At 43.8% G+C, this 15549-nt stretch overlaps 2 protein-coding genes across 3 annotated transcripts in view; both read right to left on the reverse strand.

Moving 5' to 3' along the window:
* LOC135522352 (pleckstrin homology-like domain family B member 3) overlaps window positions 1-5391 on the reverse strand; it is a 29754-nt gene extending 24363 nt beyond the window's left edge. The window contains exon 1 of one of the 2 annotated variants that reach the window (XM_064948514.1): window positions 5353-5391. The gene's annotated coding sequence lies outside the window, so the exon portion shown is untranslated. Of the gene's footprint in view, window positions 1-3913; window positions 4524-5352 lie in introns of those variants that run through there. The other variant, XM_064948513.1, reaches the window with a different exon arrangement.
* Window positions 5392-6010: 619 nt separating this feature from the next.
* On the reverse strand, window positions 6011-10411 carry LOC135522353 (persulfide dioxygenase ETHE1, mitochondrial-like). Its single transcript, XM_064948515.1, has 7 exons — window positions 9939-10411; window positions 8648-8792; window positions 8329-8477; window positions 7882-8011; window positions 7201-7290; window positions 6717-6833; window positions 6011-6376 (listed from the first exon to the last, which is right to left on the reverse strand). Exons 1-7 carry the CDS (start codon window positions 10128-10130, stop codon window positions 6330-6332), a joined length of 870 nt encoding a protein of 289 aa, XP_064804587.1. The 5' UTR covers window positions 10131-10411; the 3' UTR covers window positions 6011-6329.
* Between the last annotated feature and the right edge of the window lie 5138 nt (window positions 10412-15549).

Here is a 15549-nt window from a genome sequence, read left to right on the forward strand (position 1 = left end):
TAATGGTGAGGATGTGAGCCATGACCAGCCTTTTTAAGCACTTCATGGCTACAGACGTGAGTGCTACGGGTCGGTAGTCATTTAGGTAGGTTCTTAGTGTTCTTGAGCACAGGGACTATGGTGGTCTGCTTGAAACATGTTGGTATTACCGACTCAGACAGGGAGAGGTTGAAAATGTCAGTGAAGACTGAGTACACGTCCTGGTAATGCGTCTGGCCCTGCAGCCTTGTGAATGTTGACCTGTTTAAAGGTCTTACTCACATTGGCTGCAGAGAGCGTGATCACACAGTTGTCCGGAACAGCAGATGCTCTCATGCATGTTTCAGTGTTACTTGCCTCGAAGCGAGCATATAAGTTATTTAGCTTGTCTGGTAGGCTGTCACAGAGCAGCTCTCAGCTGTGCTTCCCTTTGTAGTCTATAATAGTTTACAAGCCCTGCCACATCCGACAAGCATCAGAGCTGGTGTAGTTGATTCGATCTTAGTCCTGTGTTGACGCTTGGCCTGTTTGATGGTTTGTCGGAGGGCATATCGAGATTTCTTATAAGCTTCCGGGTTAGAGTCCCGCTCCTAGAAAGCAGCAGCTCTACCCTTTAGCTCAGTGCAGATGTTGCCTGTAACCAAGGCTTCTGGTTGGGGTATGTACGTACAGTCAATGTGGGGACGACGTCATCGATGCACTTATTGATGAAGCCAGTGACTGATGTGGTGTACTCTTCAATGCCATCGGAAGAATCCTGGAACATATTCCAGTCTGTGCTAACAAAACAGTCCTGTAGTTTAGCATCTGCTTCATCTGACCACTTTTTTTATTGATCGAGTCACTGGTGCTTCCTACTTTAATTTTTGCTTGTAAGCAGGATTCAGGATAGAATTATGGTCAGATTTTCCAAATGGTGGGCGAGGGAGAGCTTTGTACGCGTCTCTGTGTGTGGAGTAAAGATGATCTGGAGTCCCCCCCCTGGTTGTACATTTAACATGCTGATAGAAATTAGGTAAGTTTCCCTGCAATTAAAGTCCCCGGCCACTAGGAGCGCTGCTTCTGGATGAGCGTTTTCCTGTTTGCTTATGGCGGTATAACTCATTGAGTGCGGTCTTAGTGCCAGCATTGGTCTGTGGAGGTATGGAGACAGCTACGAAAAATACAGATAAAAGTTCTTGAGGTAGATAGTGTGATCTACAGCTTATCATGATATACTCTACCTCAGGCAAGCAAAACCTTGAGACTTCCTTAGATATCGTGCACCAGCTGTTGTTTACAAATATACATAGACCGCCACCCCTTGTCTTACCAGAGGCTGCTATTCTATCATGCCGATAGAGCATATAACCCGGCAGTTGTATTTTATTAATGTCATCGTTCAGCCACGACACTGTGAAACATAAGATATTACAGTTTTTAATGTCCCGTTGGTAGCTTATACATGCTTTTAGTTTGTCCCGTTTATTTTCCAGTGATTGTGCGTTGGCTAATAGTACGGATGGCAAAGGCAGATTAGACACTCTTCGCCTGATCCTCACAAGGCACCCCGATCTCCTTCCGCAAAATCTCCATCTCTTTCTCCTGCGAATGACGGGGATGAGGGCCTGTTCAGGTGTCTGAGGTAAATCCCTCTCGTCCGACTCATTAAAGAAAAATTATTCATCCAATTCAAGGTGAGTAATCGCTGTTCTGATGTCCAGAAGCTATTTTCAGTCATAAGAGACTGTAGCAACAACATTATGTAAAAAAAAAATAAAAAAAATAGCACTGTTGGTTAAACACCAATAAAACAGCAGCCATCCTCTCCGATGCCATGATACATTTGTGTATGTCAGAAATGACACCCTATGGTCACCTTTGACCTGGTCAAAAGTAGTGTACCATATAGGGAATATGATGCCATTTTGGACCCTACCCACTGAGCACAGATGTCAATTCAACTTCTATTCCTGGTTCGAAGTAAATCCATTGAAAATATGTGAAAACAATGTTGATTCAACCAGTGTATGCCCAGTGGGTAGTGACCATACCAGTCTCAGCTGTATGACCTCAGAGCCCACTTAGCAATGCTTCGGTGGTCTATGGAGGGCTACAGTAGTCTAAGGAGGGCTAACAGGAAGCTGTCATCACCACGCTGTGTCCTGACACATCAGCTTCCCAGGAATACATGGTGACCAGTCTGAGCTGTATGACCTCAGAGCTATGACAGAGCCCACTACAGGGGGACTATGGGCTGAGAGAGGAAACTGTCATTACCACACTGGGACCTGAGCAGGAAGAGCAGGTGAGAGGAACCAGGGTCATATTCATTAGGGCACCCAAACATGTTTTAAAAACATACATGAGCGTTTCTTATTTAATAAGTCCAGGAAGTCCCTCCACACTTCAGTCTGTTTTTTCCCCTTTGGTACCAAGTGAATACAACCTAGGCTGGACAGCTCTGTGAGGCGTCTGTCTGTCTGTCTGTCTGTCTGTCTGTCTGTCTGTCTGTCAGATGAGAGGTGAGATATCATGACTAACTGTCTTCTAGGTGTGAGGACAGATAGGCCTATTGTTAGACTCTTGGAATGATACTGTAGCTGAGCCAACTGGCTACGGTTGGGAAATACATTTTTTATTTTATTTTAGGGGACCAAAGGGTTGAGGATTAAAATACAAGCTAGGATCATTGATTTTTAGGGAAGATGATTAGTTGTATTTCCTGTAAGTTAATTAGCAAGTAAGATACCCTATAGGACTAATTGTTTCTCCAATAAAGTAGATTTTCACACTATGATACCACTGCATTAATAGAATAATTCACGCAAATGTGACTTGTGCATATTTCAACACTGCAAAACGGCCTGGAATGGTCCGAAAACACCACTAATTACACAGACGTTGAATATATGCTAGTTCAACAACATTATCAGAGATTCCAGTGGGCTGAGCAAATCTCTCCGTTCTGAGGTCAGCGAAATAACGGCCCATTAATGACAGGCTAGGTCCCAGATCTAGAGCTGTCTGTACAAGTGCAGCCAAAAAAAGGGGCGTGAGAGAAAAAGAAAGAAGGAGAGATTGAACACAGAAGAGAGATACGTGCTCCCGACTCCCCTGACGGCTACCCACCCAGGCAATCTTTTCTCTCCACCTCTGTCAGCGTCATCCTATACTTCCCCTCTCCTTTGTTTACACGATGCGCCCGATGGAAATGATAAACAATGACAAACCACATATCAGAAGAGTCTGGTAAACAAATGTGAGTTTACATATCCTAGGAAAACAATGCCATGGGAAAGGAGGTTTGGGACATTAAGAAAAACATGTTTGAATTAGAACCAGATATGGTCCTCTCATCGTTTCACAGTGAAAATTATACATTGAAAAGCTATAGGCCTGGAGGACATGTTTAGCCCATCTAATCAAATAGAATGTTGTCATAGAATCTTGAGTATCTGGATGTTCATAATCATACAACCAAGCATTCTGACATTTTAAAAACTACTAAACTCCCCAAAAAGTTGTTCTTTAAGTTATAGCATGTACACAATTTGCATAAATAGTTTTTTTTTAAAGTAGGTAATTTGGCTTGATGTGAACTAACAGACTAATGATGAGCTGTATTATTTACTATAGTCCATTTATATAAATGGCATAGGCCTATCGTTTACTTATATACATAGTTTAGAAAGTAGGTTACAGTAGTCTACTGGCTTTCTGTAAACATAATCATAGAGATACTGTGTTCCATGTATTACATGCTCTGTCAAGTTCAAAGTGACCATTCCTTCTCATGACACCAATGAAGTTAATGTATAAACAGACGACCACTTACACTGTAGGTAGCTACTGCGGAATAATAATCCTAGCGTTATCAAATCGCGATCATTTACCAGCAACAATGTATCAAACTACAGCGACACAGAACAGAAACACAGAACTAATGCCTTACCTGAGAATATGCCGTTCTCTCTTCAAATGCGTTTTTGTTGTGGGGAACGTATATTGTTGTCGCTGAATTTAAAGAAAATAGACGCTCATAAAAACAATTGACTAAATAAAGAAGTGATGGGTTTTGACCGGGCGCGCGCTTTCGCTTTCAATCATACGAACTATATCCAGATAACTTTCAGAGTTTCTGTTTGCTGTCATATCCCGTCTGAATACCTTTGATGTCTATATTTTCCTCTCTACTCTCTGGTTTGATTCAATCCTTTCAAATCACTCCCAGTGAAAATGACAGATGGTAGTGAGATGTCGTCAACAGGTGAAATGGAATGCATGTGAGGCGGTCACACTGACCCACACAAAGTTGGTGTGAAAATGCGCCCGAGCGCGTCACTAACCGACTACACAGTTTCTGTGGTCTGTTCGTGAGGGGGCTCCGCACCGAAATGAGAACTCTGATCTGGGATTTCCCGCGACGACATGGCTTTGTCATTGTAATGCACTCGTTATAGGCTAGCTATAGGCTAACGCAAAAGCAGTTTGGCCTGGCACCCTGCCAACACGCCTCGCGGGTTTTATGTCACTCAATGCCAAGGGCCCTTGGAAAGCGTCAATAGCTGCCACGTAAATCTCTCCTCCACTCTCTTTACTATACCCAAAGGGCCTTTATCAGCCCCTGCCTCCTTTAACAGTTCTGTCTCAATGAGCTGATAGTGTAATCGTAGACTATTCCCTCAGTCTTCCCCTAAACAAGGGCATGTGGACAGGGTGAGAGAGAATGCCTGGAGTTTGGGTTGGTAGCAGACAGTGAGTGGGCAAAGAGTGAAAGGGGTAAAAGAGAGAGCAGATGGAAGGGGCAGAGTACAGACTGGGTGAAAGAACAGCTGGTGAATTGTAAAAAGCACAACAAAGTCAAAGAATGGTGCCTTTTTTTCACAGGCGAAACACTGCCACAACAACATGTTAAGTTGCCTATTGTTTGTCTATGTATGTTTTTGCGTTTTTAAGTACAAAATAAAACATAGCTTAGGTGTGATGGCAACACTGGTTACACCCTGTGCATTTCAAAACAATGAACGCAGGCGTTTCTGTCAGTCGGTTGGTGAAAGAAGAGTTGCCTAATGTGGATGTTCTGTTTGCCTCTAGTGGTGACAGGGACAGCTGGCAGATGAAGTGGTGTGAAGATGTATGTGACAACAACACATTGTAATTTTTCTTCAGACTTCTAGTTCTTTCTTTTTTCTCTCACTTTGAATACATCTTCTCTATTTCCATCCGAAGGTTACAGTAGAAACCTAAAAGTTCAGTCATTTCACACATGGTGTGTCCGGTGTCATTCAATGCAGTCAAAACCAAGCTGTCACTTTTGTCACAGCATCAAAGGCATGAACTGCTCAGGTAACCATACTCAAATATTTACACACAGAAGGAAGGGTACAGTACCTTTGAGAAGTATCTGAGAAGTATGAGCTCACAGTGGACCATTATTATGAAATGATCAGACAGGTTCAGAGACAGAGACACGGTTGAGTCAGAGCCAGACACTCCCATCTCCCCAAACCTGTCTACCAGGTAGAGACTAGTCAATGGGGCGTGGGACAAAAACGAATGTAGCATGCTACTAGGCTAGACACACAGCTAAGAGGAATCCTAAGGCTAAGCCGATTATGTTGATGTATTCAGGACATTACAATATGGTATTATATAAAGTGGCTGAGAGAATAACAGGATGATACCGGATAAGTAAGAGGTAGATAGAGAAACAAGCACACAAAGGCATGGCAATGACGTGTTTTGGACTCTCGCAATGGAAACTTGGCCCACAGTGATTTCAAATGCAAATAGAAGAGTTAGGTTTTCCTGGTATGCAAAACGGCCATGGCTGGCAACAGTCAGAGTACTGTGTGTGTGTGTGTGTGTGTGTGTGTGTGTATTGCCTTGACTAGGGGATGCTGGAAAGGCCATGTGGAAGAGCTCAATTGTGTCAGTCAGCATTCATGAATACTAAACCATGAACGGAACCTTCTATCAGAGCATTTTCCATAAGTTACACTGCAATTCTGCAATTTATACAGGTGTATTCAAAGAGTTAATTCAGACATTTACATTTGAACAACCTTGATTTAATATAAAACTAGGTCATCTTAATGTTCACATTTTTGCAAGAGATTGTATTATAAATTGTTACAATGTACATGGCAATGTTTAATGATCATTAATGCATCTTTTACTATACAATTTCAGTATATGTACACCCACCAAATCATGACCACTGCTTTTTTTCCCATAGGCAAACAAGGAGGAATGTATGTTCAAATTGGAAATAAAATATACACAACATTAAGTTGTGGCTGGGTGAAAATAATTTCCTTCTTCCTCCCAAGAGTGCTTAAAGTGAAATCCTAAAACCAATTTGCCATTCAAACCTCATGGAGTCCACACACCAGGTTTGCAGGCACTGCAATATCTGGCAGAGAGAGAAATAACAAATCAACATCTTGTTTCTATCAGTGAATTAAGAAGAGTTTACACTAACAAGTAATCAAATCGATGTGCAAAGGACAGTTTGAAAGAGTACAGTATGTGTAACATTTTGCCATCTCTTCACGGATAGCTTTGTCATGCTCATTCCCGTGATAAGGTTTAAGTGAGGTGAAAGACCACTGATAATAACTCTATTGTAACACAATAGTTGCATATAATCTAGATACTAATAGGCCCTATAGTAATATAATATCATTACATCATACACAACAACAGTTTCTATTGTAATAGAATCACTGAAGAGGGTGGACTGTCTGAGATACCTATCTTAGCAGGCTTGGGGAGGTTCAGGTTGCTCATGATGTCCACAAACTCTTCCACACTCTTGGTCAGGCGGGGGTTAAACCTCCTCTCCTCGCCCACGGTGGAGGCCGTCTGACCTGCAGCACAGGGTCAACAAACCTGTTAGCAATACATCACAATGATGATTCAATGACTACACGCAACTGTAGAACCCACGGTCTGATCTGGCTTAGGAATGAGAGTTGAAAATGAAAGTAGACAAATGGCGAAGGGTGGTGGTACAGTACACCGGACAAATTAACTTTGTAAAGTCTATCGAAAGGAGTGTCATAGCACTGCAAGAGTATACAAGCCTTCTGGGTATGCTTGTACGAAATTATTGGTGAGACTATCCCCAAAGATAGATGTAAAACAAGAGAAATCTTGCAAGGAAAGGGGTCAGGGGATATACACACAACACTGGAATACAATAACACTTTTGCATAAAGAGGATGTCTTGTCAACCTTTGTAGTCATGTGCAGGGAAGACGAGGCACTGAGGAGGTAATGTGAAGATCTTCCGGTGGACTGATTCATAGAGCTTCCTAGAGCAGCCTGGGAAGGAGATAAACAAACAGATCAGGCTTGTTTTCATTGGACCCGAAACAAACGGACTGAAACAGGGAGGGACTACCTGGACTTGTCTGATAAGAAACACTCATTTGTGTTTTTCCGTTCCAAAATGTTTTCCGTCGCATGTCCTATTGAACATAAAACTACGGTTCAGAGACTATTTGAGATCAGACTACACTGGGAAAAAAGTCTACAATACTGCCACATTGTGTCCACTAAGCATAAAACAATGCAACAAGTGTGGGTGAGGCAATGATCCACAAACTTCTCATGCATTGTTTAAAAACAGTTCCGACCAAAGAATTAGGAAACAATAGCATATAGGGATGAAAGTCTGTGATATACCCTGATAATATGTCCATGTATAGATATATCACCACAGAGATCAAAAATCAGAGACTATATGACTGAGTCACACTATAGTACTGTGTTGGCTTAGATACTTGCTTTTCGCATTGTTATGTCCAGCATGGATTCAGTCTTGTGGATGCCCAACCAGGCCAGTGCATTGCAGTACATTTTGTCTTGGCTCTGCTCGGTTTAGCTTAGTAGTGTGGAAAAGGTTAACGTTACCCTGCTGAAAGTCTGTCCTTCCACAGCCCCTGATTAGCAGTGTGTCCCCAGTAAAAGCCATGCTCTGGTCCCCTGTCACCAACGTCACACAGCCGTCTGTATGTCCTGGAGTCTCCCTCACCGTCAGATACTGAGGGACGAGAGAGGCAGTAAGAGGGATTACAGAGAACAAGGGAGGGGGAAGTAAAGAGGAGAAAGGGAGTGTGAAGGAGAGATGAAGGTGAATAAGGCCGAAGCATTTAAAGCAGTGGACAGCAACCCTGGTACTGGAGAGCAACAGTACATGATGTGTAGGCTTTTGTTTCAGCCCAGCACTCTTACTCAGTTGAACAAAAAAAAAACGTAAACCTATGACTCTCCAGGACCAGGGATTTTGGGTGAACACAATTTGGGGTAGGCCCAGACCCATACTGTATTCTCTATAGCTGTAGGTAGGTCTGTCCTCACATGTTTGCCAAAGCTGATCTTATCTCCCTCTGATAGCATGATGTCTGCACTGGCCCCGCTGTGCTTGGAGATGGCACTCTTCATCCCAAACAGCCTGTTCTTCAGCTGTCCCGTACCTGTGATGTGGTCTGCATGGCAGTGAGTGTTCACTAATAGGGGGGAACAGGGTACAGTGTGAGTCATATGGCATCTTAAACAAGGGTAGGATAAACAAGGAGATCAAAATGTATGTAGGATTAGTGCGTGCGTGTGTGGACGTGCTCGTGCTAGCGAGCGCATGCTTGTGTGTTTGTCTATGTTTTAGAGACATCCAAGTTACCTGCCACTTTCAGGTTGAAACCCAGTTCCTCTATGAGTTTCAGATCCCTGTCCACTGTCTCCAGTACTGGATCAATGAGGACCGCCTCCCTGCTCTCTGTATCAGCCAGCAGATAAGTGTAGGTGCTGCTCACCGACTCAAACAGCTGTAAAGGTTGGAACAAGCAAGGACAGGTGAGTGAGTAACCATAGGTTATAAACGATGAGGGGGCAGTACAGTATTCTATTACATAACACACATCATGCCTGTATATTGATCAAGAATGATAATATATGAGTGTGTAGTCTTTTATGGTGATAAGGGGTTTGTTGTTTTAAGGCTGCAAGTCTATGTCAAGAGTCAGCGTCAAGGTGCATTTTCATACTTTGAGGCGGTCCTACATGTGGGCATTCCTGCATCTGCAGGAACCCCTCTTTATCCTTCTATTGGTCCATTTTTATACTATGACTCCCGTATGGAGGCGTTCATGTACAGTAGGTGGCGGTAATGCACCATAAAGTTGCCAACCGCTGATAAACTCCACAGAAGAGGCGGGGGCGACAACACCGGTGGCTAGCTAGGGTAATGGTAGACAGTGTCCTTCGTCCCTGCTTGTCGGGCACTGTTTTCCCGTATTTCTGTTAACGATAGTTGTTCAGAAGGCGTTTTGGACACTTGGTGCTAGCTAACAAGCTAGGACTCCGGTACACAGCCGGTGGGAGAGGTAGCTCGCTCACCGGTAGACCGTGTACTTCGCCCCCGCAGTTCTGCTAACGACTGGGGGGGGGCGACACTAGTAGCTAACTAGCTATCTAGGACACCGGTAGACAGTGTTATTCTCAATACTTTTATTTCCCTTTTGACACACATTTTAATCGCATAGACAGACAATCAGGGGAAATCCAGAATATAAAGTGTCACACAAGCATGAAGATGGCGTACTTGTGTTATAATGTAATGCTTTTCTTGGTTTCACCTGGTTCTTAGTTTAGTTTGGTTTATCTAGATTGGAGTTATCACTAATCGAGTGATTTTTTTTGCCAGAAAATGTGTAAACACATGCCCTCCATACGAGTGGCGATTTGAACACGCCCCCTCTACTACAGCTTGCTAACGTTACATTGTTCCACATTTTTTTAAACAATGCAATAACGAAGGATGCCTGGAAAATACGTTCCCCCTAATTCTCATGTTGACCAATTGCAAAATACTTGATTACTTGCACTGAAAAATAAAAATTATTTTCAACAAGTCGGCGGAACCCAGTTGAAACATCAGCAAAAAATATAAATGATTGCAGTGGCTAACTCACCTGCCTGAAGAAAGGTCCTTTTCCCAACTCCATCCTGGAGCAGTAAGGTCGTATGATGACCGATTCCAGAGGCTGCTTGCTCGTGCGTAAGCCCGGGCCGATGTGGGCTGGAACTTTACGCGAGTACCCGGTTGTTTGGAGCCACAGCGTATAGGCCAGCGCAGGTTTCAGTCGGTTGACAACTGAACACATTTTTTCTTCACTGTTATTTTTAACTGACACTTTTTTGTCTTCCTACTGGGCGATGGGCAGGGGTAGAAATCCCAAAACTGAGCAGACGAGTTTGACTAGTTTGTTGTGCCCCAATCCTCTGTAACTGTCCGTTGCCGTAGAAGTATGGTTGCCACAAATGTTGTAGCTATATTGACTTATTGTGCACTAAAATGTGTAGTGTATCCAGGAAGTCCCAGAAATCTGATAAGGGAGCCTACTCCTTGAGAACCTCCAAGCACTAGAGCAGAGAACATGTGCAAGCTGTCAACACGAACGCGCGCGCACACACAGAGAGATAGGGGGTCAGAGTTCGGTGTGTCACTATGACTGTGCACATGTGTATTCATTTAACAAGGTACTTTACAATACGTGACTATTGTCAGCAACTCCAGATAGGAAACAAACCCAGTCCCAGTTGAATCCAACAATCCATGCATTAGTATGGTAATTAACCATATATAATGTTTCGTATAAGAATGTGCTTTCAATAAAATTATTGTCAGATTAAAGGACATTTTTATTTCATACAAAAATGGAATGTGAAGCAAAAGTACATCAAACTTTAATATTTTGCAGAAATGTAAGTGGTCATATTGCTGCTAATAAAATCTAGCTGTCAGAGTTACAATTCATTGTTTTGGGGGTTCCAGATTCTTCAAATGTGTCCACCTGTAAAATAGTCAAAATCATAACATGGAGTGGAGCATTTTCACATTCAGAGAAGCACTGACCCAGTTCTGTGTGACTGGTGCATCTACTGTAGCTATGTACCTCTACATATTTGTACATCCAGGGCAGCAGCTGGGTGACCATCTCCCCAGCTCACTTCCAGTCAGCCTCCAGTCCCCCTCCCCTGTCTCACACACCAGCGGCCCTCCACTGTCTCCCTTAAAACCAGAGAAGACCACATATGAATTCATATATGCAGTTTTTGGTGTGTGTGTGTGTACCTGGCATGAGTCCACTCCTTCCTTCATGTGTGTGTGTGTGTACTGGAACACATGACTGGGTCCACCTCCTTCCTCCATGGTGCCAGCACAAAGCATCCTGGGAGTGAGGTAGGAGCCATAGACATTTGGGTGGGAACACATGGACTGGGTAATCACTTTGGACACCTGCGCGTCTGTCTAAATGGGATACCATATAGAGCCTGGGAGAGAGAGCCTGAGAGAGAGAGAGGCAGACAGACCGAGATGGAGTAGAGACAGAGGAGAGAGATGAAGGAGAGATTATACAAATAGGAATGTTATAATGGGAAGAGAATGAAGAGACAATCATCAGGTTATTGAATGAGATTCTGGGATGGAAGGGAACATTGTCTTCATTCTGTGATTATGGAAAAAGTGGGGAAAAGGGAGAGGATAAAGACAAGGCGCAATAAATTAGAGTGATCATGCAATCAGTTGAAATCATAAGGAAGTGGTGTGAGAATATTTGTGAACGTGGCTCACCCCCCTCTTTAGTGTAGCCCCAGCCAGTGATCCAACAGGGGGCACCAGGAAGGAAGGACTCTAGGACTGGGCATACACACTGGTCAAACCCCACCTAAAGCATCACATAACACAACACCATGGTCATATTCCTTAGGACACACTGTAGCAAAACTTTTTGCAACAGAAAGCAAGAGTTTCTTATTAGACAAGTTCAAATAGTACCTCCCCATTTCTGACAGTTTTCTTAGTTTTGTGCAGCACATTGACTGTACTGCACTGACGATAAGCTCACACGTACCCAATGAATCAATGGTTAAATCAAAAAGCGGCCCTGAGAGGTAGTATTTTCACATTCTACTTTTAATATTAAAAAAATCAAACCCACCATCTTAGCACCATGCTCTACCAACTGAGATACTTGTTGTGTTGATATAGTGTTAAGTTGTCAGTTAGATTTCATGCCGGAGAGAAACCATGAATATGACAAATGCCAAACAGGAGCAAGTGAAATCAGAATAGGAGGAACCATACATATAGCCATATAACCTCCGCTGAACAACCTTCATCATTAATTATTCTCACCGCCCATGTCAGCCACGGTGCGCAGTAGCCCAAGGTCATAGTCGTTGTTGTTTATGGAGAAGCTGGGGTGATAGAGGATCTCCAGTGCTCTGTAGTGTTGGCCCGCTGATGTGTCCGTCAAACTGAGCGTGTCCAAAACCACCTGCCACTCTGACTCCTGCAACATGTTGTACCTGGGGTATGGAGAATGCAGGGAAATAGAAGGCACATATTATATAATATAATAAGTACTGTTTCCATATTAAGACAGCCTCAGAGTCAAAAGGAGTTGTTGAGGAAGTCATAATATGGACATCGGAATAAAAAAAAATAAAGCATTTTTTCTCTCTCCCTCCCCCTTACTGGATGAAGCAGTGGGCTGCAGTAATGATCCAACGTGGGGTGATGATGCCCCCCCCCCCCACACACGTTTCCCTCTCCAGTGTAAACTGCTCTGCCAGCCCCACTTGTCCTCTGCTAACATCCCCCCGACAATCCTCCAAGGCTTCCGACCAGCACCAACTGGACCTAGGCAACCTGAGGGAGAGTGGGATGGGGGATGGGTGCTTCAACAAATGAACTGTCAACACATACATAACCTGAACACCTTATTCGGTTATGCAAGTCATTGTTCAGTTTGTACAATATTGACTTGTGGGATCAGTTACTTAATGTCATTGTGTGATAGCCAGTCATTTAGCCAGTTGTCTACAGATTGCTTGTTCATTTGAATGTACCAAGAAGACTATTGTAAAGTGGCTGTTCCACTGGATGTCATAAGGTGAATTCACCAATTTGTAAGTCGCTCTGGATAAGAGCGTCTGCCAAATGACTTAAATGTAAATGTAAATGTAAGACCTATACAATTCTGATGTATCAGCGGATTGGATGGCATTACCTGCACTGGCGTTGCCTGTCTGGTTGATGGGTTGCTTGGGCAGCAGGACTGGCATTGGGACACTGCAGTTCCCTTTAACGCCACAAGGCTGCACAATGTCTGTCAGGTTGGGTGGGAAACACAGGAACTTGACTGAGGAGGAGACATACAAGATGCAAAGGAGAGTGAGCGAGGACGAGGTAAAATGGGTGTTTGTTGAATGCTTGCATCCTTTTTTACTGTCAAATGCAGCTTGTCTTGGGCGGCAGGTAGCCTAGCAGTTAAGAGCGCTGGACCAGGAACTGAGAGATTGCTGGTTCGAATCCCTGACCTGACTAGGTCAAAAACCAATCGATGTGCCCTTATTGTGCCTGTAAAATCTGTCAATGTAACCCTAATGGTGCCTGTATGTCGGCCTGGATAAGAGTGTCTGCTAAATGACTGTAAATATATTAAGATATGACATTGTGTCTGAAAATGTTACTAGCCTTGCTTTCTCAAAGCTTATTGGAGGAGAGGATGCAAGGGACCTCCTCCCCCAATGAGCTTTGAGAGGAGTTGAGTGAAAAAAGGCTTGTGATGTTTTCAGACACAGCCCGGGTCTACAAGCACTGTATTGTCATTGAAGTTACCTACAAGAGCAAAGAAGGATGAGGACGGCGATGAAGGTCGTCAACATTGTCAGACATGAGGGGCCAGTGCACCACGGGGGCTCAAGATCTACAGTAAGAAGGGAATAGAATAGAATAAAAGATCCATTATTTTGAATAAACTGCTGCATTCTTTGGATACCTTGAACATTCAAGTGCTTTTCACAAGAATGCGCATAACCTTCATGGAAAAGAACAATACGTTTCAAAGATGTATGTCTGGCCCTGTGTGGTTGACGTCTGCAAACTTTCATGGTTGCCCAGGAATGAGTTGGAACATTTATGCAATCAACAATGTGTATTATACAACCATGGAAAGGTTCATGGTACAGCCAGGGGGACTGTGGTGCTCAAGTACAGACGCTTAAAAGGTACATTCACCTACATGAAAAAATGAAGAAAAAAAATCTCATTACAGTGAAAGTTGTTTAGGTGCCTATGGATGCAAAGCATAGATAAATCACAACTTGACATGAACACAAGATAATCGACCAAAAGCCTAGTAAGAATTGGGGCATATTCATTACTCCAATTCTGTTGCAAAATTTGGTAACATTTGGATTAAATGGAAGCAAACGGAACAAAATGGGAAGGGATCTACCTGAATTTGTCCAATAGAAACTCTTGTTTTGCTCTGTTTGGTTTATAAACGGTAAACAGTTTCCGTAATGAATATGCCCGTGTATTCAAGTCTCTCTCTCCAATACGGCACAGTAGCCTACCTGGCTCTTCATCAGGGCACTTTGGGGAGTGCTAGCCCAACAGATCCTTCATCCACTTCAGATGGCTTCCTCTGTGGGACCTCCAGAGGGCGATTACAGGGAGGGAGGGGCGAGGAGGTCTCTGAATTTGGGTCCTCTGAGCAGGCCAAGTCCGGGGGTTGGGGGGGGGGCGAGGGGACTACCTTTGGGGTTTGGGCCTCCATGGGTACCTCAGAGGAGGACGTAGAGGGGTCGAATCGTGCTTCTGTTTGGGGCTGTTGGGTCTTTAGATTCCTCTCAGAGGGGTGAGGTGTTGGGGTTGTGTCTGTCTGATGGGCATTGGGAGGTGGTGGTGGTATGCCCATTCCCAAGTGGTAAGTGGTATTCCCCATGAGTGCAAAGAGTGTAGAGGATGGTTCCTGGAATACCCCCACTGGTACATCCCCAGTGGCAACATTGAGGGAAACCGAGGGGCAGGGTCCGAGGGATGGGGAAAGGGGCTCATTGCATGGATGTTGTGCATGTGGAAGGAAAATTAAGGCCTTCATATCTATACTTGTGAGGTCTGGGTATAGGAGTTTCTGGGGGGGTGGTGTGAGGAGGAGTGGCTGGGCGAGGGGGGTGATAGCAGACCGATGCTGTAGGGGTTGGAGGCGTGTGACAGGTGGTGGAGGAGCAGAGAGGGTATGCGGCTGGGCAGGAGAGCAGACCAGAGGGGAGCTCTGGGCCTATGTCAGATGAATTGGTACCAGCGGTACGACAGGTGCCCTTCAGCAGAGATATAGACACGCTTATAAGAACCTGTACAATGTGTTTTAAGTGTGAATGTTTACATCTTGACACAATCTCTGTTCTTACAAGCACACATAGGATTTATTAACGTATCTGTATACACATTGTCCTCCAGAAGTTTTGTGCTGTCGGTTCTGAATCGACAGAATTGTGTGCATGAATGAGAGTTAAATAGAAAATGATAAGAAAGAGCATAACTGCTATAAAGAATTAGAAGCTTGCTGGGAAATCAATCAAATACCACCCATTGTAGATTAGGCAAGGACATTTTGTTTACAAAAAAAGAGTGTAGATACTAGCCATAGAGAGCTGTCTCTACTTCATCAGGGATTATTCAACTTAATCTATTGCTCCTTCACTCAGTTGGAATTCCAAAGTCACAAT

The sequence above is a fragment of the Oncorhynchus masou genome, chromosome 30 (genome assembly GCF_036934945.1).
Source record: "Oncorhynchus masou masou isolate Uvic2021 chromosome 30, UVic_Omas_1.1, whole genome shotgun sequence".
NCBI classification, from domain to species: domain Eukaryota; kingdom Metazoa; phylum Chordata; class Actinopteri; order Salmoniformes; family Salmonidae; genus Oncorhynchus; species Oncorhynchus masou.

Bases quoted from the DNA above. Each gene is read 5' to 3' on its own strand.
- LOC135522353 (XM_064948515.1), bottom strand. From the start codon at position 10,130: ATGTGTTCAGTTGTCAACCGACTGAAACCTGCGCTGGCCTATACGCTG. The intron at 6,834-7,200 runs GTTGACAAGACA...CCTGTGCTGCAG, and splicing joins CCCTGCACATGACTACAAAG to GTCAGACGGCCTCCACCGTG. The intron at 6,377-6,716 runs GTATCTCAGACA...TCTCTCTGCCAG, and splicing joins CCCCAAGCCTGCTAAGATAG to ATATTGCAGTGCCTGCAAAC.